We start from the raw sequence: 26,725 nt of genomic DNA on the forward strand, positions 1-26,725 counted from the left end.
GGAACAGATTATTTACACCTATAATTAGTATATAAGGAACAGATTATTTACACCTATAATTAGTATATAAGGAACATATTATTTACACCTATAATTAGTATATAAGGAACAGATTATTAACAACTAATCCTTTGTGTGACAGGACATGTGTGACAAATAATGAATTCACAATTACACACATTACCCATGGTGTTCTCCCAAAACAATCATATTTAGTAAACATCAAGTTTTCACATATTCATAAAAATGAGAATACATTTCAAAACGTACATGAAGAGTGATAAGCAATAACACACTACACAGACCACAGCATTGACAGAAACCTCACTAAAACCTCTACACCACACCATATAGCCTGCAGTCATTCGAGTATAACATGCTGTTTGTGTTGTTCTGCAGACCATCAAGGTCCCCCGAGCGACGGCTACGATATGTATGGGGGATTTGACAGCTACGAGGAGAAGTTCCGACCTGGTCCGTATCTATCTTCTCTACACATTGTTTTTACTCACACACTTATCATTTGTTACCTTTTGTTATAGTTAGACCAGTACAGTTCTGTACTAAATCCACTTGTGCCCTCAGTCTGCTCAGATTTGGGCTCAAAACACATGAACACATGCTATCCATTTTCAAGGTCACAAATATGTATATATTTAGGGCTAATATCATATCTATCCAGGTTCTAGGGCTATATAATAGAACTATACAGATTCAGGGCTATATCACATATGTCCAGGTTCTAGGGCTATAATAGAACTATACAGATTCAGGGCTATATCACATCTGTCCAGGTTCATGGCTATAATAGAACTATACAGATTCAGGGCTATATCACATCTGTCCAGGTTCTAGGGCTATAATAATAATACTATACAGATTCAGGGCTATATCACATCTGTCCAGGTTCTAGGGCTATAAATAGAACTATACAGATTCAGGGCTATATCACATCTGTCCAGGTTCTAGGGCTATAATAGAACTATACAGATTCAGGGCTATATCACATCTGTCCAGGTTCTAGGGCTATAATAGAACTATACAGATTCAGGGCTATATCACATCTGTCCAGGTTCTAGGGCTATAATAGAACTATACAGATTCAGGGCTATATCACATCTGTCCAGGTTCTAGGGCTATAATAGAACTATACAGATTCAGGGCTATATCACATCTGTCCAGGTTCTAGGGCTATATAATAGAACTATACAGATTCAGGGCTATATCACATCTGTCCAGGTTCAGGGCTTAGGGCTATAATAGAACTATACAGATTCAGGGCTATATCACATCTGTCCAGGTTCAGGGCTATAATATCTTACAGATTCAGGGCTATATCACATCTGTCCAGGTTCTAGGGCTATAATAGAACTATACAGATTCAGGGCTATATCACATCTGTCCAGGTTCTAGGGCTATAATAGAACTATACAGATTCAGGGCTATATCACATCTGTCCAGGTTCAGGGCTATAATAGAACTATACAGATTCAGGGCTATATCACATCTGTCCAGGTTCAGGGCTATAATAGAACTATACAGATTCAGGGCTATATCACATCTGTCCAGGTTCAGGGCTATAATAGAACTATACAGATTCAGGGCTATATCACATCTGTCCAGGTTCTAGGGCTATAATAGAACTATACAGATTCAGGGCTATATCACATCTGTCCAGGTTCTAGGGCTATAATAGAACTATACAGATTCAGGGCTATATCACATCTGTCCAGGTTCTAGGGCTATAATAGAACTATACAGATTCAGGGCTATATCACATCTGTCCAGGTTCTAGGGCTATAATAGAACTATACAGATTCAGGGCTATATCACATCTGTCCAGGTTCTAGGGCTATAATAGAACTATACAGATTCAGGGCTATATCACATCTGTCCAGGTTCTAGGGCTATAATAGAACTATACAGATTCAGGGCTATATCACATCTGTCCAGGTTCTAGGGCTACAAATATGTACAGATTCAGGGCTATATCACATCTGTCCAGGTTCTAGGGCTATAATAGAACTATACAGATTCAGGGCTATATCACATCTGTCCAGGTTCTAGGGCTATAATAGAACTATACAGATTCAGGGCTATATCACATCTGTCCAGGTTCTAGGGCTATAATAGAACTATACAGATTCAGGGCTATATCACATCTGTCCAGGTTCAGGGCTATAATAGAACTATACAGATTCAGGGCTATATCACATCTGTCCAGGTTCTAGGGCTATAATAGAACTATACAGATTCAGGGCTATATCACATCTGTCCAGGTTCAGGGCTATAATAGAACTATACAGATTCAGGGCTATATCACATCTGTCCAGGTTCAGGGCTATAATAGAACTATACAGATTCAGGGCTATATCACATCTGTCCAGGTTCTAGGGCTATAATAGAACTATACAGATTCAGGGCTATATCACATCTGTCCAGGTTCTAGGGCTATAATAGAACTATACAGATTCAGGGCTATATCACATCTGTCCAGGTTCTAGGGCTATAATAGAACTATACAGATTCAGGGCTATATCACATCTGTCCAGGTTCTAGGGCTATAATAGAACTATACAGATTCAGGGCTATATCACATCTGTCCAGGTTCTAGGGCTATAATAGAACTATACAGATTCAGGACTATATCACATCTGTCCAGGTTCAGGGCTATAATAGAACTATACAGATTCAGGGCTATATCACATCTGTCCAGGTTCTAGGGCTATAATAGAACTATACAGATTCAGGGCTATATCACATCTGTCCAGGTTCTAGGGCTATAATAGAACTATACAGATTCAGGGCTATATCACATCTGTCCAGGTTCTAGGGCTATAATAGAACTATACAGATTCAGGGCTATATCACATCTGTCCAGGTTCTAGGGCTATAATAGAACTATACAGATTCAGGGCTATATCACATCTGTCCAGGTTCAGGGCTATAATAGAACTATACAGATTCAGGGCTATATCACATCTGTCCAGGTTCAGGGCTATAATAGAACTATACAGATTCAGGGCTATATCACATCTGTCCAGGTTCAGGGCTATAATAGAACTATACAGATTCAGGGCTATATCACATCTGTCCAGGTTCTAGGGCTATAATAGAACTATACAGATTCAGGGCTATATCACATCTGTCCAGGTTCTAGGGCTATAATAGAACTATACAGATTCAGGGCTATATCACATCTGTCCAGGTTCAGGGCTATAATAGAACTATACAGATTTAGGGTTATATTATAACTGTCCAGAGTCAGGGCTATATCAAATCTGTCCAGATTTAGGGCAATAATTTGGATTTTTTCAGATCCATGACTATAATGAAATTGAAAGCCATTCCTCTTTTCAGGTTTTTATCTTGCCTTTCATGATAGTCGAGGTAGGCAAACTCGAAACTAAGCGTTTGTTTTCTTTCGGTGACAGAGGGCGACAACAGCATCTACATTTAAGTCCACTTTTGACAAAGTAAATCACATCAAATTAAAAAAAAGCTTGGTCTATCTTTCTGTACATCAGCCAGAATGCCTAGGAAAATATCTAAACTGATTCTGGAATTTTGGGGTTAAAAACCAAGAATTTTGAGAATTTGTATTTAATTCCACTTCTAACAAAGTTAATCACATCCAAGTGAATTGAATTTTGTATCTGTCAGAATACATGGACCAAGATTAAGAAAATTGTTAAAAGGCGTTCTGGTAATTTGGGGACTAAAAACTCAAGTGATTTTGAGAATAAGTGTAACATAATTTTGATTAAACTGAAGATACACTTTGTATCCATTAGAACACAAAAGACAAAGAATGAGGAGCCAACCTAACTCAGATGGTGGATTTTGAGAATTTGGATGATTGTCTAATTTTTGACAAAAGAGTTATATCTAAATTTGATCTTATTGAGACTTAGTGAAGTTCTTCCTACTATATAACATATATGGGGTCAATGTTAGGGAAAAGCATTTGTCATCATTTAGTGGAATTAGCATGACGCAAATCAGAAATCTAAAGACGCGACAGATAAATATGTGTAGTTCTTGTTGGTCTTTCACTAATCTGTTTGTTGAGTTTATTAACATGGTTTGAGTTTCATTGTTCCACGAAGCTTCATTTCACTTGATTTGTAACATTTTGTTTGCACCACTTCTCTCCACAATGTCAATTTATTTATATTTAACCAGTGACATTTTCAGTAATCCAAATTTTATTGGATCACTTTAAAGTTAGACTTAGCTAATTGGAAATAAACTCTCTGTACAGCAACACAACAAACATGTCAACATAATGAGATAATTTCCCTGACAAAATGGAAGGTTCATTGTTCATGACAAGCTACCATCATAAACAGGATACAATATAGAAAATAACAAAAAACAAGAAATCATGCTTGTGCTTTATTTTACCTACAAGTATATTCAAGGGACATATCCAGTGAATTCAAGGGACATATCCAGTGAAATATTACATTCAACTACTGTTCTCCAACACTTTTAAAACAGAGATATAAACTTTTAATGCTTTCTCTGACTGTATTGCCCCTTTAAAGTAATGGAACATTTAATTTTACCAGGTACACAGCTATAATTCTAAAAAAAAAGACAGGTTTGCTTTTATTGTCATAAGTACATGAAATGAGTAGTTTGTATATAATTAATGGTAGGAAATTCTCTACCATACTGATTCATGAGCTTACCTCAATACATACCAGTACCTACTTGATAAAAATGTTTATGATCTATCATGCCCTCAAATTCCTACACCATACCAGAATATCTACCCCACCCCAGAACTTCTACCACACCCCAGAGCATCTACTCCACCCCAGAACATCTACTCCACCCCAGAATATCTACCCCACCTCAGAGCTTCTACCCCACCCCAGAACTTCTACCCCACCCCAGAACATCAACCCCACCTCAGAACTTCTACCCCACCCCAGAACTTCTACCCCACCCAAAACTTCTAACTTCTACCCCACCCCAGAACTTCTACCACCATCCCAGAACTTCTACTCCACCCCAGAACTTCTACCACACCCCAGAACTTCTACCCCACCCCAGAACTTCTACACCCACATCTACCCACCCCAGAACTTCTACCCATCCCAGAACTTCTACCCCACCCCAGAACATCTACCCTACCCACTTCTACTCCACCCCAGAACTACCCCACCCAGAACTTCTACCCACCCCAGAACATCTACTCCACCCACCCAGAATCTACCCCACCCCAGAACTTCTACCACCCCAGAACTTCTACCCACCCCAGAACTTCTACTCCACCCCAGAACATCTACCCCACCCCAGAATTCTCCAATGAACTTCTACCCCATCCCAGAACTTTCTACTCCACCCCAGAACATCTACTAAACTTCCCACCCCAGAACATCTACTCCACCCCAGAACTTCTCCACCCCAGAACATCTACTCCACCCCAGAACATCTACTCCACCCCAGAACTTCTACTCCACCCCAGAACATCTACTCCACCCCAGAACATCTACTCCACCCCAGAACATTCTACTCCACCCCAGAACATCTACTCCACCCCAGAACATCTACCCCACCCCAGAACTTCTACTCCACCCCAGAACTTCTACTCCACCCCAGAACATCTACTCCACCCCAGAACATCTACCCCACCCCAGAACATCTACTCCACCCCAGAACATCTACTCCACCCCAGAACATCTACTCCACCCCAGAACATCTACCCCACCCCAGAACATCTACTCCACCCCAGAACATCTACCCCACCCCAGAACTTCTACCCCACCCCAGAACTTCTACTCCACCCCAGAACTTCTACTCCACTCCAGAAACTTCTAACCCACCCCAGAACTTCTACTCCATCCCAAAACATCTACCCCACATCTATCAGAACTTCTACCACATCCCTGTACATCTACTCCACCCCAGAACTTCTACCCCACCCGCAGAACTTCTACTCCACCCCAGAACATCTACCCCACCCCAAAACTTCTACCCCAACCCAGAACTTCTACTCTACCCCAGAACTTCTACCCCATCCCAGAACTTCTACTCCACCCCAGAACATCAACCCCACCCCAGAACTTCTACCACACCCCAGAACATCTTTTCCACCCCAGAACTTCTACCCTACCCCAGAGCTTTCTACTCCACCCCAGAACATCTACCCCACCCCAGAACTTCTACTCCATCCCAGAACTTCTACCCCCATCCCAGAACATCTACCTCACCCCAGAACATCTACCTCACTCCCCCAGAACATCTACCCCATCCCAGAACTTCTACCCCATCCACCCCAGAACATCTTTTCCACCCCAGAACTTCTACCCTACCCCAGAACTTCTACCCCACCCCAGAACTTCTACTCCACCCCAGAACTTCTACCTCACCCCAGAACATCTACCTCACCCCAGAACATCTACTCCATCCCAGAACATCTACCCCATCCCAGAACTTCTACCTCACCCCAGAACATCTACTCCACCCCAGAACAGCTACCTCACCCCAGAACATCTACCCCACCCCAGAACATCTACTCCACCCCAGAACATCTACTCCACCCCAGAACATCTACTCCACCCCAGAACATCTACTCCAACCCAGAACATCTACCCCACCCCAGAACATCTACTCCAACCCAGAACTTCTACTCCACCCCAGAACTTCTACCCCATCCCAGAACTTCTTCCCCACCCCAGAACTTTCTACCACCCCCACGAACCTTCTACCCCACCCCAGAACTTCTACCCCACCCCAGAACTTCTACCCCACCCCAGAACTTCTAACCCACCCCAGAGACCTTACATCCCAGAACTTCTACTCCACCCCAGAACATCTACCCATAACACCCAACTCCCCAGAACTTCTACCCCATCCCAGAACTTCTACAGAAATTCTCCCATCCCAGAACATCTACTCCACCCCAGAACATCTACCCCACCCCATCCCAGAACTTCTTCTCCACCCATCCCAGAACTTCTACTTTTCCCCCATCCCAGAACTTCTACCCCACCCCAGAACTTCTACCCCACCCCAGAACTTCTACCCCATCCCAGAACTTACTACTCCACTCCAGAACTTCCACCCCTACTAAACTTCTACTAAACTTTCACTTCCTATTGTGTAAACACGATAGAGAGTTAGTTTACACCAAGTAGATATTTCCCAGAGATATATTTCTGATGTGTAAACACGATATCTGTATGTCGGGTTGTCTTTCCAGACCATGGACACGGTCATGGACATGGCGGACACCAGGCAATGGGATCCAGTAGTGGGTACGGAATGTACGATCATGGAGAAAATTACGGTGGATACGGGGGTCATGGAGGTCACGGAGGACCGTCACGGCAGCACTACGGGCACGACATGCAGCAGGATAGATTCGCACCAAAACCAGTGAGTAAAAAGACTTGCTTAGTAAAAAGTTATTGTCAAGCTAGGTTTTGACAGTAAATGAATTCAAAGTTCTTGGAGTAAAATGAGCAACTTACAGTCAATATCTGATAAAAATCAGTTAAACCCATTAAAAATTTGCCGTCACAAATTAAAACATCAACAGAATTTGTCAAAGTTTTGTGTGTAATAAACTTCTTATTTACTCGCTAAGAGTTAGCCCCTGTGAGAAAGCTGGTTTCTCCCGTTTTAATGTAACTGGGTGAGGTGTGCTGTTCAAGGTCTCTGTCAGTATGCTTCATTATAACATGGAAGAGTTGCACTTTTAAAATCAGACACGATACGAATACGCCTCAATGTTAAAAGGCACACACTCCAGTAATATTTGCCATACATTTAATATGATATTAAGCATGTCTTAAAAAAAAACTCAAGTCAAATTTACTTGTATAACACATACATGTAATTTACTCTAACTTATTCATTCTGTATTGTTTGATAGCCCCCACAGGAGCCCCGAGGGTATGGGCGGGGCCCCCCACAGGGTGGCTACCAGGACCAAGGTATGATGAATGCCGGCCCCGGACAAGGAGGGACTAGCCAAGGCGCTGTCCTCATGGTGTATGGACTCAACATGGAGAAGGTCAACTGTGACAAACTCTTCAACCTCTTCTGTCTCTATGGCAACGTGGTCAGGGTAAGTTATCATCTGTCTCTAGTGCGGTCAGGATAGGATCCCTTCTGTCTCTATGGCAACGTGGTCAGGGTAAGTTATCATCTGTCTCTAGTGCGGTCAGGATAGGATCCCTTCTGTCTCTATGGCAACGTGGATCCAGGGTAAGTTATCATTCTGTCCTCTAGTAGAGCGGGTTCAGTGATAGGATCCCTTCTGTCTCTATGGCAACGTGGTCAGGGAAAGTTATCATCTGTCTCTAGTGCGGTCAGGGATTAGGATCCCTTCTGTCTCCTATGGACAACGTGGTCAGGGTATAGTTATCATCTGTCTCAAGTGGCGGTCAGGGGTAGGATCCCTATCTGTCTCAATGACGATGTCACAGTTCTCATCTGTGGGGTCAAGGTGGGGTCCCTTTTGTCTCTATGTGCAACGTGGTCAGGTCAAGTTTCTCATCTGTTCTAAGGCACGTGGTCTCAGGATAGGTCCCTTTTTGTCTCTATGGCAACGTGGTCGGCTTGGTAATTTCCTGCATCTGTCTAATGGCAACGGGTCAAGGTGGGGTCCCTTTTTGTCTCTATGGCAACGTGGTCAGGGTAAGTTCTTCATCTGTCTATGGCAACGTAGTCAAGGTGGGGTCCCTTTTTTTTCTCTATGACCAAACGTGTCAGGTAAGTTCTCATCAGATCTATGGGTTCTAAGTCAAGTAGGGTCCTTTCTGTCTCTATGAAAACGTGGTCAGGGTATGTTATCTCATCTGTCTCTAGGGCGGTCAAGGGTAGGATCCCTTTTTGTCTCTATGGCAACGTGGTGCCAGGGTAAGTTATCATCTGTCTCTAGTGCTGGTCAGATGGGATCCCTTTTGTCTCTATGGCAACGTGGTCAGGGTATGTTATCATCTGTCTCTAGTGCGGTCAGGGTAGGATCCCTTCTGTCTCTATGGCAACGTGGTCAGGGTATGTTATCATCTGTCTCTAGTGCGGTCAGGGTAGGATCCCTTCTGTCTCTATGACAACGTGGTCAGGGTATGTTATCATCTGTCTCTAGTGCGGTCAGGGTAGGATCCCTTCTGTCTCTATGGCAACGTGGTCAGGGTATGTTATCATCTGTCTATGGCAACATGGTCCCAAGGTGGGGTCCCTTTTTGTCTCTATGGCAACGTAGGTCAGGTTAAGATTCTCTCAATCTGTCTATGGCAACATGTGGTCAAGGTGGGGTCCCTTTTTGTCTCCATGGCAACGTGGTCAGGATAAGTTCTCATCTGTCTATGGCAACCGTGGTGGTCAAGGTGGGGTCCCTTTTTTGTCTCTATGGCAACGTGGTCAGGGTAAGTTCTCATCTGTCTATGGCAACGTGGTCAAGGTGGGGTCCCTTTTTGTCTCTATGGCAATGTGGTCAGGGTAAGTTCTCATCTGTCTCTATTGAAACATTTTTAGGGTAAGTGTATTTATACACTGCATTCTCTTATGACCTACCAGTTAGATATCGGTCATCCAGGAATATGTGAATCAGTCATCCAGAAATATGTAAATCAGTTATCCAGATTATGTAAATCAGTACCATACATAAATTATGTATATCAGTCATCCCATAAATATGTTAAATCAGTCATACAAAATTATGTAAATCAGTCATCCAGAATTATGTAAATCAGTCATCCAGAAATATGTAAATAAGTTATCTAGAATTATGTAAATCAGTCATCCAGAAATATGTAAATCAGTCATCCAAAATAATGTAAATCAGTCATTGAAAACTTTTCTGATAAAAAAATGAATCTGTATTTGTTAATGTTATAATATATTAGCCTCACGATCCTATTAAACTGTATGTGACATTGTCCTTATAACAGATCAAGTTCCTGAAGAGTAAAGAGGGGGCTGCCATGATACAGCTAGGTGACGGCATGGCTGTCGACCGCGCTCTTCAGAATCTCAACAACACTTTCTTCTTCGGTAACAAGATGCAGCTCGGGTAAGTTAGAAATGCTGTCTACAAGTAAGTTAGAAATGCTGTCTACAAGTAAGTTAGAAATGCTGTCTACAAGTAAGTTAGAAATGCTGTCTACAAGTAAGTTAGAAATGCTGTCTACAAGTAAGTTAGAAATGCTGTCTACAAGTAAGTTAGAAATGCTGTCTACAAGTAAGTTAGAAATGCTGTCTACAAGTAAGTTAGAAATGCTGTCTACAAGTAAGTTAGAAATGCTGTCTACAAAGAACTTTTAGGCAGGATTTATGGAGTTCTAACCTTTGTTTACTAAAAATATGATTAGAAATTCTCCAAATGTTTTAGAGAACATTCCATCCTTTTCGTTAAAAACTTATTTCTCCCTCAAAAATAATCCACCACACCGAGACAAACCCATTGAAGCTGTATGTATTGTGTACTTAAGCTGTATTTTCCACTACAGACCGTCCAAACAAGCCTTTCTCCAGGATGTACCTAACCCTCACGACCTTGTGGACGGGACCTGCTCCTTCAAAGATTACATGGGCAACAGGAACAACAGATTTACAAACCCAGAGTCTGCCAGCAAAAATCATATCCTTGTATAAGTGATATACTAGTTATGTGTGATGTTGCTGGTGTCAGCATTGTTTGTGGTAGTTTTCAGTAACATGGCACTATAAAGTCAGCAATACTTTTATGCTAGCACAAGGAGACCAGTATACCTTACACTTCAGTCACCAAAACACTCTTCACTCTCGTGTATATCAAACACAGAGCCTTTACTTACCATTGATAGATGTTAGAACTCTGAACTATAGCACAACATAGGTTCAGTATAATTATGGTTGTAGAGCAACAGATCGGTCTGTACTGTAGTGATCAGAGAGACTTTGTTAATGTGTTGGCTATGTTTGTATGGCCTACATCACGTTATGTGGGCTTCATCTGTAACTAGGTTTCCACGCGATAACTCTGCTCAAAAGTCCACAGATCTAAGGTCAAGGTCACTGATACTAAAAATAGAAAGTTTCCTATTCAAATTAACTTCCTTTAACTGAAAAATGAAATTGCGTTGCCATTGTCATAACTTTAAACCATACTTCTTTGTGACGTTTTTAACTGCTGTTTAGGAGACACCTCCTTTTTTGTGGAGGTCTTGTATTGATAATTGCACATTTACTGTATGAAGAGCTAAGTAACTGTTTGTGCCATATAATTGATTTGTTCCTTAATACTACACGTATTCAGACAGCGTCTAAGATTCTTCATTATTTCAACGCTCCTCCAAACATCACAAATGAGGACATTGAACAGGTACATTTATTATTTTACTTTTCTCCTTTTTTGATTCCTTCACTCCATTGAGGCTTACGGTCATTCATTGAGGCTCATGTATTCAGTTTAAACTCGTGTTACTATAGGCCATTTGTACTTACAGATATTTGAAAATGTTGGTGCCCCCAAACCTCCAAAGATCAAACAGTTCCCTACCAAGTGTAAGTACCTTATGTCAGATGTACAAAGTGTAAGTACCTTATGTCAGATGTACCTAGTGTAAGTAACTTATGTCATGATCTACCAATGGAATGGTAAGTAACATTATGCAGATCTACCAAATGGTAAGTACCTTATGTCAGATGTACCTATTGTAAATTAACTTAAATGTCAGATGTACCAAGTGTAAGTACCTTATGTCAGATGTACCAAGTGTAAGTACCTTATGTCAGATGTACCAAGTGTAAGTACCTTATGTCAGATGTACCTAGTGTAAGTAACTTATGTCAGATGTACCTAGTGTAAGTACCTTATGTCAGATGTACCAAGTGTAAGTAACTTATGTCAGATGTACCAAGTGTAAGTACCTTATGTCCAGATCTACCAAGTGTAAGTACCTTATGTCAGATGTACCTAGTGTGTGAAAGTAACTTATGTCAGATCTACCAAGTGTAAGTAACTTATGTCATGATGTACCTAGTGTAAGTACCTTATGTCAGATCTACCAAGAGTGTAAGTAACTTATGTCAGATCTACCAAGTGTAAGTACCCTTATGTCAGATGTACCAAGTGTAAGTACCTTATGTCAGATTTACCTAGTGTAAGTAACTTATGTCAGATCTACCAAGTGTAAGTAACTTATGTCAGTCAGTAACTTATTGTGTACCAAGTGTAAGTACCTTATGTCAGATCTACCAAGTGAAAGTACCTTATGTCAGATCTACCAAGTGTAAGTACCTTATGTCAGATGTACCAAGTGTAAGTAACTTATGTCAGATCTACCAAGTGTAAGTAACTTATGTCAGATGTACCAAGTGTAAGTAACTTATGTCAGATCTACCAAGTGTAAGTAACTTATGTCAGATCTACCAAGTGTAAGTAACTTATGTCAGATCTACCAAGTGTAAGTAACTTATGTCAGATGTACCAAGTGTAAGTACCTTATGTCAGATCTACCAAGTGTAAGTACCTTATGTCAGATCTACCAAGTGTAAGTAACTTATGTCAAATCTACCTAGTAGTAAGTAACTTATGTCAGATCTACCTAGTGTAAGTAACTTATGTCAGATACCTACCAAGTGTAAGTACTTATGTCAGATTCTACCAAGGTGTAAGTAACTTATGTCAGATAAGTACCTAGTCAGTAAGTAACTTATGTCCAGATCTACCAAGTGTAAGTAACTTATGTCAGATGTACCTATGTCAGATGTACCTATGTAAGTAACTTATGTCAGATGATACCAAGTGTAATACCAAGTGTAAGTAAGTAACTTATGTCAGATCTACCAAGTGTAAGTCACTTATGTCAGATCTACCAAGTTAAGTAAACTTATGTCAGATCTACCAAGTGTAAGTACTTTATGTCAGATCTACCAAGTGTAAGTTCCTTATGTCAGAATGTACCAAGTGTATGTAACTTATGTCAGATCTACCAAGTGTAAGTACCCTTATGTCAGATCTACCAAGTGTAAGTACCTTATGTCAGATCTACCAAGTGTAAGTACCTTATGTCAGATCTACCAAGTGTAAGTAACTTATGTCAGATGTACCAAGTGTAAGTAACTGAGATCTACCAAGTGTAAGTACCTTATGTCAGATCTACCAAGTGTAAGTACCTTATGTCAGATCTACCAAGTGTAAGTAACTTATGTCAGATCTACCAAGTGTAAGTAACTTATGTCAGATGTACCTAGTGTAAGTACCTTATGTCAGATGTACCTAGTGTAAGTAACTTATGTCAGATGTACCAAGTGTAAGTACCTTATGTCAGATGTACCAAGTGTAAGTAACTTATGTCAGATGTACCAAGTGTAAGTACCTTATGTCAGATGTACCTAGTGTAAGTAACTTATGTCAGATGTACCAAGTGTAAGTACCTTATGTCAGATCTACCAAGTGTAAGTACCTTATGTCAGATCTACCAAGTGTAAGTACCTTATGTCAGATCTACCAAGTGTAAGTAACTTATGTCAGATCTACCAAGTGTAAGTACCTTATGTCAGATGTACCAAGTGTAAGTAACTGAGATGTACCAAGTGTGTCCTTTATGTCAATGTACCTAGTGTAAGTAACTTTATGTCAGAATGTACCTAGTGTAAGTACCTTATGTCAGATCTACCAAGTGTAAGTAACTTATGTCAGATGTACCTAGTGTAAGTAACTTATGTCAGATGTACCTAGTGTAAGTAATACCTTATGTCAGATGTACCTAGTGTAAGTAACTTATGTCAGATGTACCTAGTGTAAGTAACTTATGTCAGATGTACCTAGTGTAAGTAACTTATGTCAGATGTACCTAGTGTAAGTACCTTATGTCAGATGTACCAAGTGTAAGTAACTTATGTCAGATCTACCAAGTGTAAGTACCTTATGTCAGATCTACCAAGTGTAAGTACCTTATGTCAGATCTACCAAGTGTAAGTACCTTATGTCAGATATTACCCTAGTTGTAAGTACCCTATATGTCATAAGTAATACCAAGTGTTAAGTACCTTATTGTCAGATCTACCAAGTGTAAGTAACCTTATGTCAGATCTACCAAGTGTAAGTAACTTATGTCAGATCTACCAAGTGTAAGTACCTTATGTCAGATCTACCAAGTGTAAGTACCTTATGTCAGATCTACCAAGTGTAAGTACCTTATGTCAGATCTACCAAGTGTAAGTACCTTATGTCAGATCTACCAAGTGTAAGTACCTTATGTCAGATCTACCAAGTGTAAGTACCTTATGTCAGATCTACCAAGTGTAAGTACCTTATGTCACAGATCTACCAAGTGTAAGTACCCTTATGTCAGATCTACCAAGTGTAAGTTATGTCATAGATCTACCAAGTGTAAGTAACTTATGTCAGATCTACCAAGTGTAAGTACCTTATGTCACATCTACCAAGTGTTAAGTACCCTTATGTCAGATTCTACCTAAGTGTAAGTAACTTATGTCAGATCTACCAAGTGTAAGTAACTTATGTCAGATCTACCAAGTGTAAGTACCTTATGTCAGATCTACCAAGTGTAAGTACCTTATGTCAGATCTACCAAGTGTAAGTAACTTATGTCAGATCTACCAAGTGTAAGTAACTTATGTCAGATCTACCAAGTGTAAGTAACTTATGTCAGATCTACCAAGTGTAAGTAACTTATGTCAGATCTACCAAGTGTAAGTACCTTATGTCAGATCTACCAAGTGTAAGTAACTTATGTCAGATCTACCAAGTGTAAGTACCTTATGTCAGATCTACCAAGTGTAAGTAACTTATGTCAGATCTACCAAGTGTAAGTAACTTATGTCAGATCTACCAAGTGTAAGTACCTTATGTCAGATCTACCAAGTGTAAGTACCTTATGTCAGATCTACCAAGTGTAAGTACCTTATGTCAGATCTACCAAGTGTAAGTAAGTAACTTATGTCAGATCTACCAAGTGTAAGTAACTTATGTCAGATCTACCAAGTGTAAGTAACTTATGTCAGATCTACCAAGTGTAAGTACCTTATGTCAGATCTACCAAGTGTAAGTACCTTATGTCAGATCTACCAAGTGTAAGTACCTTATGTCAGATCTACCAAGTGTAAGTACCTTATGTCAGATCTACCAAGTGTAAGTAACTTATGTCAGATCTACCAAGTGTAAGTACCTTATGTCAGATGTACCAAGTGTAAGTACCTTATGTCAGATGTACTGCGTGTAAGTAACTTATGTCAGATCTACCAAGTGTAAGTACCTTATGTCAGTACCATGTCAGATCGTACCTAGTGTAAGTAACTTATGTCACATCTACCAAGTGTAAGTAACCTTTATGTCAGATCTACCAAGTGTAAGTAACTTATGTCAGATCTACCAAGTGTACCAAGTGTAGTACCTTATGTCAGATGTACCAAGTGTAAGTACTTATGTCAGATCTACCAAGTGTAAGTACCTTATGTCAGATGTACCAAGTGTAAGTAGCCTTATGTAAGCAGATACTACCAAGTGTGTAAGTACCTTATGTCAGATCTACCAAGTGTAAGTAACGTATGTCAGATGTCAGATCTACCAAGTGTAAGTACCTTATGTCAGATCTACCAAGTGTAAGTACCTTATGTCAGATCTACCAAGTGTAAGTACCTTATGTCAGATGTACCAAGTGTAAGTACCTTATGTCAGATCTACCAAGTGTAAGTACCTTATGTCAGATCTACCAAGTGTAAGTACCTTATGTCAGATGTACCTAGTGTAAGTGTAAGTAACCTTATGTCAGATCTACCAAGTGTAAGTAACTTATGTGTCAGATCTACCAAGTGTAAGTACCATGTTTATGTACCTAGATCTACCAGTAACTTTATGTCCTACCAAGTGTAAGTAACTTATGTCAGATCTACCAAGTGTACAGTACCTTATGTATCTACAAGTGTAAGTACCTTAGATCTACCAAGTGTACCTTATGTACAGATCTACCAAGTGTAAGTACCTTTATGTCAGATTCTACCAAGTGTAACTTAATGTACCTTATGTCAGATCTACCAAGTTGTAAGTACCTTATGTCAGAATGTACCAGTGTAAGTACTTATGTCAGACCAAGTGTAAGTACCTTATGTCAGATGTACCAAGTGTAAGTACCTTATGTCAGATCTACCAAGTGTAAGTACCTTATGTCAGATCTACCAAGTGTAAGTAATGTCAGTAAGTAACTTTCCTTTATGTCAGATCTACCAAGTGTAAGTAACTTATGTCAGATCTACCTAGTGTAAGTACTTTATGTCAGATGTACCAAGTGTAAGTACCTTATGTCAGATCTACCAAGTGTAAGTAATGTCAGATAATTAGTGTCAGACTTATGTCTTACGAGTGTTAAGTACCTTATGTCAGATCTACCAAGTGTAAGTAAACTTATGTCAGATCTACCAAGTGTAAGTACCTTATGTCAGATCTCTTACCAAGTGTAAGTACCTTCAGATGTACCAGTGTAAGTAACTTATGTTCAGATCTACCAAGTGTAAGTACCTTATGTTCAGATACTTACCAAGTGTAAGTACCATTATGTCAGATCTACCATGTGTAAGTAACCGCATTTATGTCAGATCTACCAAGTGTAAGTACCTTATGTCAGATCTACCAAGTGTAAGTACCTTATGTCAGATTCTACCAAGTGTAAAGTACTTATGTCAGATTCCCAAGTGTGAGTAACTTATGTAAGATGTACCAAGTGTAAGTAACTTATGTCAGATCTAACCAAGTGTAAGTACCCTTCTGTCAGATGTACCAAGTGTAAGTACCTTATGTACCAAGATGTACCTACGGTGGTAAGTGACCTTATGTCAAGTGTACCAAGATGTAAGTAACTTATGTCAGTTCTCCAATTGTAAGTACCCTCTCTGTACCCAGTGTAAGTACCTTATGTAGTCGTGTAAGTGTAAGTAACTTATGTCAGATGTACAAAGTGTAAAGTACTTATCCGTCAGAGTCCACCGTCCCAAGTTGTAAGTACCCTATGTCAGATGTACCAAGTGTAAGTAACTTATGTGTCAGATCTACTAGTGTAAGTTCCTTCATTCCAGATCTACCAAGTTCTAAGCAAGTGTATGTACCTGATTTACCAGATCTACCATAAGTGTAAGTACCTTATTTGTCAGATGTACCTAGTCGTAAGTACCTTATGTCAGATCTACCAAGTGTAAGTAACTTATGTCAGATCTACCAAGTGTAAGTACCTTATGTCAGATCTACATAGTGTAAGTACCTTATGTCAGATGTATCAACATTAACCTACTTAGGGGAATTCCTTGTCTTACGATTCTTCATGGAAACACGTTACAGAAGTTAGGAAATATCCTTACGTTACAGAAGTTAGAAAATATCCTTAATTTAGAGTCTATTGTCTTTACAGTCTTTCGTTAAGCAATGTTTGAAAAGCTGAGCCATGGAGGGCTTAATGAAATAAAATAGTCACTGTTGTTACCTGACTCTCTATATCAATGTAAATGAAGTAATTTTGCCTATTGACTGGGATGGAACGTTTGTATGCGTTTATTGTTGACGTCACAATTAATTGTTGACGTCAACACCGGATCGACCCAAATACCAGTATTCTTTCGGCGAAAGTCTCTCTCACCAGAAGCTCAGTGATAAGTTTAAGATTGCAGTTCAGGTAACAAAACAGTTGTTTCATGCTTTTTCAGTCAACAGTCAAAACTCTTTCTAACTAATAAAATAGTCATTGATGTTCATTGTATACATCTGATAACAGTGATGTTTGATATCCTTTGTGGATGAATGTCTTGTTTACCTAACATTTGGTCATGTGTTGATTGTAGCTGAAAGAAGTTCGACTGGTTTAGTGGAGTTTGAGTCCAAGGCGGAGGCGACAGAGGCTTTGGTACTGACCAATCATACAAGTGTACCCAACCCATGTACGTATATATCCTGAAACCTTAGGGGGGGGGGGGCATACAAGTGTACCCAACCCATGTACGTATCCTGCAACCTTTGGGGGGCGGGGGATGGGGGCATACAAGTGTACCCAACCCATGTACATATACATCCTGCAACGTTTGGGGGGGGGGGATACCACGTTAGAGCTATCACAGTTAGTGATAAAGTCAAAGGTTATATATAAATGCATCAGTTCAAAAACTGTAATTGTGCAAATTATTGAGAAATGCCATTTGCTCATAGATTATTTGCTAATAGATTTGGGTGTAGATAAAATTTTAGAGATAATAATGAAAGAAATAAGTAAAAATATTGTCAGAAATAATTGTTGTTTTACAGTGTGATGTTAGGAGTAATACAAATACTCTTTGGTGTGACAACTGGTATATGATACAGACATTACAAAATCATGTGACAACTGGTATATAATATAGACATTACAAAATCATGGTGTGACAACTGGTATATAATATAGACATTACAAAATCATGGTGTGACAACTGGTATATGATATAGACATTACAAAATCATGTGACAACTGGTATATAATATAGACATTACAAAATCATGATGTGACAACTGGGTAACTATGATATATATTACAAAATAGACATACATTACAAAATCATGAATGTGACACCCACAACTGGTATATAAAATAGACAATTACAAAATCATGGTGTGACAACTGGTATAGATAATATAGACATTACAAGGTGTGACAACTGGTATATAAAATATAGACATTACATTAATGGTGTGGGACAACTGGTATATAATATAGACATTTACAAGGTGTGACAACTGGTATATAATATATGACATTACAAAATCATGATGTGACAACTGGTATATAATATAGACATTACAAAAATACATGGTGTGACAACTGGTATAGACATTACAAAATGTGAAACTGGTAATAGACATATACAAGGTGTGACAACTGGTATATAATATAGACATTACAAAATCATCATGATGTTGACAAAACTGGTATATAATATAGACATTACAAATCAGGTGTGACAACTGAGTATATAATATAGACATTAGCAACATTACTGGTATATAAAAATCATCAAGTGTGTGACAACTGGGTATATAATATAGACATACAAAATCATGGTGTGACAACTGGTATATAATATAGACATTACAAGGTGTGACAACTGGTATATAATATAGACATTACAAAATCATGGTGTGACAACTGGTATATGATATAGACATTACAAAATCATGGTGTGACAACTGGTATATAATATAGACATTACAAAATCAGGTGTGACAACTGGTATATAATATAGACATTACAAAATCATGGTGTGACAACTGGTATATGATATAGACATTACAAAATCATGGTGTGACAACTGGTATATAATATAGACATTACAAAATCATGATGTGACAACTGGTATATGAATACTAAGGTAGACATTACAAAATCATGAAGTGTGACAACTGGTATATAATATAGACATTACAAAATCATGTGACCACTGGTATATACTATAGACATAACAAGGTGTGACAACTGTTATATAATATAGACATTACAAGGTGTGACAACTGGTATATAATATAGACATTACAAAATCATGGTGTGACAACTGGTATATAATATAGACATTACAAAATCATGATGTGACAACTGGTATATTATATATAGACATTACAAAATCATGATGTGACAACTGGTATATAATATAGACATTACAAAATCATGGTGTGACAACTGGTATATAATATAGGACATTACAAAAAAATGGTGTGACAACTGGTATATAATATAGACATTACAAAATCATGATGTGACAACTGGTATATAATATAGACATTACAAAATCATGGTGTGACAACTGGTATATAATATAGACATTACAAAATCATGGTGTGACAACTGGTATATGATATAGACATTACAAGGTGTGACAACTGGTATATAATATAGACATAACAAGGTGTGACAACTGGTATATGATATAGACATTACAAGGTGTGACAACTGGTATATAATATAGACATTACAAAATCATGGTGTGACAACTGGTATATGATATAGACATTACAAAATCATGTGACAACTGGTATATAATATAGACATTACAAGGTGTGACAACTGGTATATAATATAGACATTACAAAATCATGGTGTGACAACTGGTATATGATATAGACATTACAAAATCATGGTGTGACAACTGGTATATAATATAGACATTACAAAATCATGGTGTGACAACTGGTATATAATATAGACATTACAAGGTGTGACAACTGGTATATAATATAGACATTACAAAATCAGGTGTGACAACTGGTATATAATATAGACATTACAAGGTGTGACAACTGGTATATAATATAGACATTACAAAATCATGGTGTGACAACTGGTATATGATATAGACATTACAAAATCATGTGACAACTGGTATATAATATAGACATTAAAAGGTGTGACAACTGGTATATAATATAGACATTACAAAATCATGGTGTGACAACTGGTATATAATATAGACATTACAAAATCATGGTGTGACAACTGGTATATGATATAGACATTACAAAATCATGGTGTGACAACTGGTATATAATATAGACATTACAAGGTGTGACAACTGGTATATAATATAGACATTACAAGGTGTGACAACTGGTATATAATATAGACATTACAAGGTGTGACAACTGGTATATAATATAGACATTACAAAATCAGGTGTGACAACTGGTATATAATATAGACATTACAAGGTGTGACAACTGGTATATAATATAGACATTACAAGGTGTGACAACTGGTATATGATATAGACATTACAAGGTGTGACAACTGGTATATAATATAGACATTACAAGGTGTGACAACTGGTATATAATATAGACATTACAAAATCATGGTGTGACAACTGGTATATAATATAGACATTACAAAAATCATGATGTGACAACTGGTATATAATATAGACATTACAAAATCATGATGTGACAACTGGTATATAATATAGACATTACAAAATCATGGTGTGACAACTGGTATATAATATAGACATTACAAGGTGTGACAACTGGTATATAATATAGACATTACAAGGTGTGACAACTGGTATTATAATATAGACATTACAAGGTGTGACAACTGGTATATAATATAGACATTACAGTGTGTACAAGGTGTGACAACTGGTAATATAATATAGACATTACAAAATCATGATGTGACAACTGGTATATAATATAGACATTACAAAATCATTACAAGGTGTGACAACTGGTATATAATATAGACATTACAAAATCATGATGTGACAACTGGTATATAATATAGACATTACAAAATCATGATGTGACAACTGGTATATAATATAGACATTACAAAATCATGGTGTGACAACTGGTATATAATATAGACATTACAAGGTGTGACAACTGGTATATAATATAGACATTACACAAATCATGGATGTGACAACTGGTATATAATATAGACATTACAAGTGTGTGACAACTGGTATATAATATGGACATTACAAAATCATGATGTGACAACTGGTATATAATATAGACATATGGTGTGACAAATGGACAAACTGGTATAATAGACATAACAAGGTGTGACAACTGGTATATAATATAGACATTACAAAATCATGATGTGACAACTGGTATATAATATAGACATTACAAGGTGTGACAAAATCATGGTGTGTGACAACTGGTATATAATATAGACATTACAAAATCATGTGATATAACTACAAGGAGGTGACGTTTACTGAATATTCCTAATAATATTGATATAAGATCAGCTTCTGGTTATCAAATTGGTAATTTGAATTATATTTGTTTTATTTTACAGCTGGCAAGAATCCATACATTTTCAAGTTGTGCTTCTCAGCTACGCCTATCCAGTTCTCGTAGCTGTAAAGGAAACACTGGACAGGACACTGTCAACAACATTGGTCAGCCAGTGTTGGACAGATGTTACAAACATTCAGCCAGGTTCAGACAGATGTTACATGTTGTAATTTGTAACGCTTGTTGTAGATAGAAAAGTGTCATATGGATCAAAAACTTTCGTCTTCATTAAATGTGTGAACTTGTTTTAATCATGTTGTTATATGACTATTGGACCGACACGGTGGACAATGTTTAGGAGGGTAAAATGCATAATCACCTATCTAAAAGCTGGGAAGTCAGTGACATGTATTGGATATACATTGTGTGTTAATTGTTCATTTCAGTTTGGAAAAATGTTGTACTGTTTACAATGTTTTTATGAAGATTTTTTTATGAAATTTAATATGTATTTGAGAATCATGAAATAATACTGTTTTTGTTACTTCTTATAATTGAATAGAAGAATAAGTTTTAGCATGCAGTAAAATCAGCAATATTTACATATAAATGTTTAGTGAATCAAGTTTGTAGTAATTTTTGCATCTAAAACACGTTGAAATTAGTTTGTAAATAAAAAAGCTATAATCAAAATATCGTTTGACCAGTAGATACGTGCTACATGAGTTTAATGTGTTGATTTATTGTCAAATAAGATTGTTCATAGTTCAGTTTAGGTACAATATATGTCTATTGGAAATTCAGTTAATCTGAAAATTTATGATAAATTTGTTCATTGACAAAATTTAATATGTATTTGAGCAGCTTATAAAACAGAGTCCAATGTATTTGTATAACTATGTTTTGTTTTTATGTGTACAACTCGCACAGCACAACTTTCACACCAAGCAGGCAGACATTACAGATAAACTAATCGGGATTTTAAAATGTGACAACAAAACTTTTATTCACAATTAGAAATAAAATTTATCAACATTTATTGTGTCTTATTGTTTTCATATTTTTAGGTCATCTGACCCGAAGGGTCATCTTGGGTCAAGATGACCTATTGTCATCGTGCACAGTCCGTCGTCGTGCCCCATCCGCTGTGCGTCGTCCGCCGTGTGTAAACTTTTCCTTTAAATCGCTACTAGTCAAAAAGTTCTTAATTGATTTTAACCAAATTTGGCCAGAAACATCCTTAGGGGAAGGGAAACAGATTTTGTGTAAATAGTGACTGACCCCCACCCCCCCCCCCCCCCCCCCCCCCCCCCCCCCCCCCCCCCCCCCCTGGGGCCTGAGTGGCGGACCCAAAAAGGGAAATAGAGGAAAATTCCTTCAAAACGATACTAGTCATTAAGTTCTTATTGGAATTTGGCAAGAAATATCCTTAGGTGAAGGGGAACAGATTTTGTATAAATGGTAACTCTGACCCTCCAGGGGCAGGGCCCTAGAGGGGAAGTAGACGAAAATTTGTTCAGAAACATCTTGCGGGAGGGATGTGAACAGATGTTGTATAAATGATGGCTCTGACAACCCCACCCCCTCCCTCCCCCTTATAGTTTGAGATGATTTTCAGATGACCGTTACAGCCCATGGGCCTCTGCACGGGGATAATCGTAATACATCGGTTTTTCAATTCCGTCAGAGTTGTACAACGGTATTTCAATTCCGTCAGAGCAAAATGTTGGCTACAAATTCCGTCATAGGAAAAAAAGTTACACATTGACACTTTGATTTCAATTCCGTCAGAGCAAAATGTTGGCTACAAATTCCGTCATAGGAAAAAAAGTTACACATTGACACTTTGAAGCAGAAAAAAGAAAGTATATGTGATTGAAAGCATCTTTTTACTTGCGTAATATGGATATATATACATATTTAACGTCTAGCTAAGGTAATACATATCTATTAATAGTTTATATTGAATTATATCACGATTTCCTTGAAAGATGGTAAAAATTGCTTTCTATGTGTCTTTAAATGTAATTGGTATTTTCAATAGATCATAACTGGAGTAATTATCAAGATAATTATTATATTTGTGTAATAAGTGACTTCTTGGTAAGCAAAATCATGGTTTGTATATTTTTAAGACATTTGTACACATAAAATTCAATGTAGGATGATACAAATTCCGTTGAAGTATGATACAAATTCCGTTCAGGTCTTTAGATATCCCATTTACATCAATGAAGACATTTGTAGCGTATATATCCGTATTTCTTATTCTAATCGTTTTATTTTGTTGTAACAAAACTTAATACATTTGTATAGTTCATTAGACGACCATTTCAGGTTCAGGTTTCTTATTTGGAAGGGAATAAAGACGAAATTCAAAACAACCACGATAATTAACCATTGCATTACAGTAGTGTTGTGGTTGTCTTGATTGTAATTAGTCTTTTTCATTAATACACGTATACTCCTCTAAAACACCGCGACATAGCGTTGATATTGTAAATAGCCTTTGACTTATCAGAATGCAGTATTTACTGTGAAAATATTCAGAATTTGTATATCGATGAATTATACCATAGAAGACAGGCATTGATTGTTTGTGTGCGAAAGTTATGTTACTTCCCAATCACTATCAGTTATTTTTCTGTCTCGAAATATCACAAACATAAGACGTACTAACCGCTACCTACCCGCCTGGAATGATAACTCATTTAGGGATCGTAAGTAACTCCGGTAGATTGAGAGTTTTTATTAACGGAACTGGTGAAAGGAAGCAAGCAAAATGTTATTGATAGTAAATTGAATAAAATACGTTTTTTCCAATTCCACCTTACAGGATGAATCATACTATCATTCACCAAGAGACACGGAATAACCCTGTATATTAGAATGTATGAAATTCACAATGACCGGTAACATTGTGCTGTAATTAAAACTAGAATACAAATATGGTTCATACTTTATTGGAATATTCCTTATTTTTCCCATAATAAAATACATTAACAATATTACCTAAGTACATAATCCTGTCATCAGGTGGATCCTCCTTCCGCGATTGTTTCAGCACTGTCCACTACAATCTTCAGAGGTACGGCGACTGGGATGATCAAGTCTCAGCCCGGGAACACTCAGCTATCCGCCAATCTAGAATGGTTGCAATCAGTCGGCATGTTCCCGATGAATGATCTTACAAAAATGTCTTAAATGTGTAGCATTTTCCACAGCTCCTCTCGTTTCCTCCACAGCCACAATGAAGCCATTTCCATCTCCTCGCACACACATCCTGTCAACTTTTTCATTTCTGTTCAGGTGGCACCAATAATTCGCAGGGCCTTTGTAGACTGTCCTTCAAAATCCCGGTATCCCACCTCCACTGGAAGGCATCATACCTTCCATTGTCCCTGCTGACAGTCTGCTACTAGATCCTGCTATTTTTGCCCGCTTCCTTTCATACGCGGTTTTCCCACGGTACGGTCAACTCCACTACCTGTTTGGTAGACAAGGACCATATAACAATACTTTGTCTTGGATTTGTAGTTGTTATCTCTGGTGGAAACTGCATTCGGCATTCCAGATTTGCTCGCAACTGCCAATCCGCAACCGTACCAAGTAGCCAACTTTTTTGCATACCACCTTTCGTAATCTGCTCCCCTGTTCGGACAAATGTGACAAATTTCATACCCTTTTGTCCTTACTTGGCTTTTTCCTGTTCTTCTCTAATTCAACTGCAAGGACAGGTACCTTATTGTGATGCCATGTAGATCCGCCAACGCAACTGAGCATGAAGACATGATGTGCTCTACATTTGCTGGTTTGCCACAGGGCTTGCAATTGGGTTCCTCTGATATCCCATGTTACGAAGTTTGTTAGTGATACTAGTGCTAGTGATAGTTAGTATACTGACTTCAGCTGGAAATGCAGTTTCTGTGCGTCCATAGACCAGATAACGCTCCATGTCAACTTCTTTGGACGAGTACTTTCCCAATTTAACCAACTGCCCTGCTTCTTCATGCTTGTTGCCCGAACCGCTCTTGTATGTTCCTCCATCTGGCAGACTTCCTTATGCACAAACTGTCTCTTCTCATCCGTTGCTGTTCCTCACCTTGCTCTAGTTGTTACACCGAGTCCTTGCCTGTCCACTGCCATACTTCACGCGATGTCACCATGCCTCAAACATGACCCTACTTCATTCACTGTCCTCTTTGCAAACTATTTTCATCCAGTTGTGATGTCCACCTTCGCTCCTCTCAACTTAGCATATTTGCTGTCCCTTAACATCAGTAGCTGTCTAACTTTGGGTTTGTTTGTTTGTTTGATTTATCAACGTCCTATTAACAGCTATGGTCACTAACTTTGGGTGACCTTGTACTCCTCTGTTAGTGATATCAGGGGAAGTTGTAACTTTTCCTCTGAACTGTCAGCCATTTTCTCAGCCATCGACTTTCGCCATTGGCATTCATACACTAGTAGAAGCCAAATGATTCGAGGTAGCACACCGTGTTGATAAACCTATGCCTTGTATTTCCCAGGTAGACCGCTTCTGTCTATGGATGTCCATCAACTTCTCCAGTCGTTGGTGCATTTCACTCACGTTCTGGTGTCACTCAATGAGTCGTTTTAGTATTTATTTACCAAGGCATTTCACTGGTTTCTTGGACAAGGTTGGAATCTTGTCTTATCCTAATCTCAAATGTATGTTGGTAACCTTCCCTTTCTTCGATACCGAGCTCCTGGACTTCGTGGGTTTGATCTTCATTCGAGAACAGCTGATTATGTTCTCAATCTCCCTTAGATTCCACCTAGCTTCGACTACCGTCTTTGCATTTAATGTCAACTCGTCCATGAAAGCTCTGACTGAAGGCTGTCGAATACCTGTTTTCATCCATGGCCCTCTACCATTTTTTCCACATATTTAACCAGCAGATTCATAGTCGCAGAGAATAAGATCACTGATACAGTACATCCGGTAACTATTCCAACTTCTAGACGCTGCCAGGTGGT

The 26,725-nt window shown here is 38.3% G+C and overlaps 1 protein-coding gene across 1 annotated transcript in view; it reads left to right on the top strand.

Moving 5' to 3' along the window:
• LOC138311118 (heterogeneous nuclear ribonucleoprotein L-like) overlaps positions 1-22,763 on the top strand; it is a 48,654-nt gene extending 25,891 nt beyond the window's left edge. The window contains exons 11-19 of the mRNA XM_069252562.1: positions 400-474; positions 7,217-7,392; positions 7,892-8,086; positions 9,915-10,036; positions 10,473-10,603; positions 11,253-11,326; positions 11,451-11,508; positions 17,797-17,892; positions 21,786-22,763. Of these exons, the coding sequence (XP_069108663.1) occupies positions 400-474; positions 7,217-7,392; positions 7,892-8,086; positions 9,915-10,036; positions 10,473-10,603; positions 11,253-11,326; positions 11,451-11,508; positions 17,797-17,892; positions 21,786-21,847 (989 nt within the window). The 3' untranslated portion in view covers positions 21,848-22,763. The remainder of the gene's footprint in view (positions 1-399; positions 475-7,216; positions 7,393-7,891; positions 8,087-9,914; positions 10,037-10,472; positions 10,604-11,252; positions 11,327-11,450; positions 11,509-17,796; positions 17,893-21,785) is intronic.
• Positions 22,764-26,725: the final 3,962 nt, after the last annotated feature.

Source organism: Argopecten irradians, chromosome 16 (genome assembly GCF_041381155.1).
Source record: "Argopecten irradians isolate NY chromosome 16, Ai_NY, whole genome shotgun sequence".
Lineage (NCBI taxonomy): Eukaryota > Metazoa > Mollusca > Bivalvia > Pectinida > Pectinidae > Argopecten > Argopecten irradians.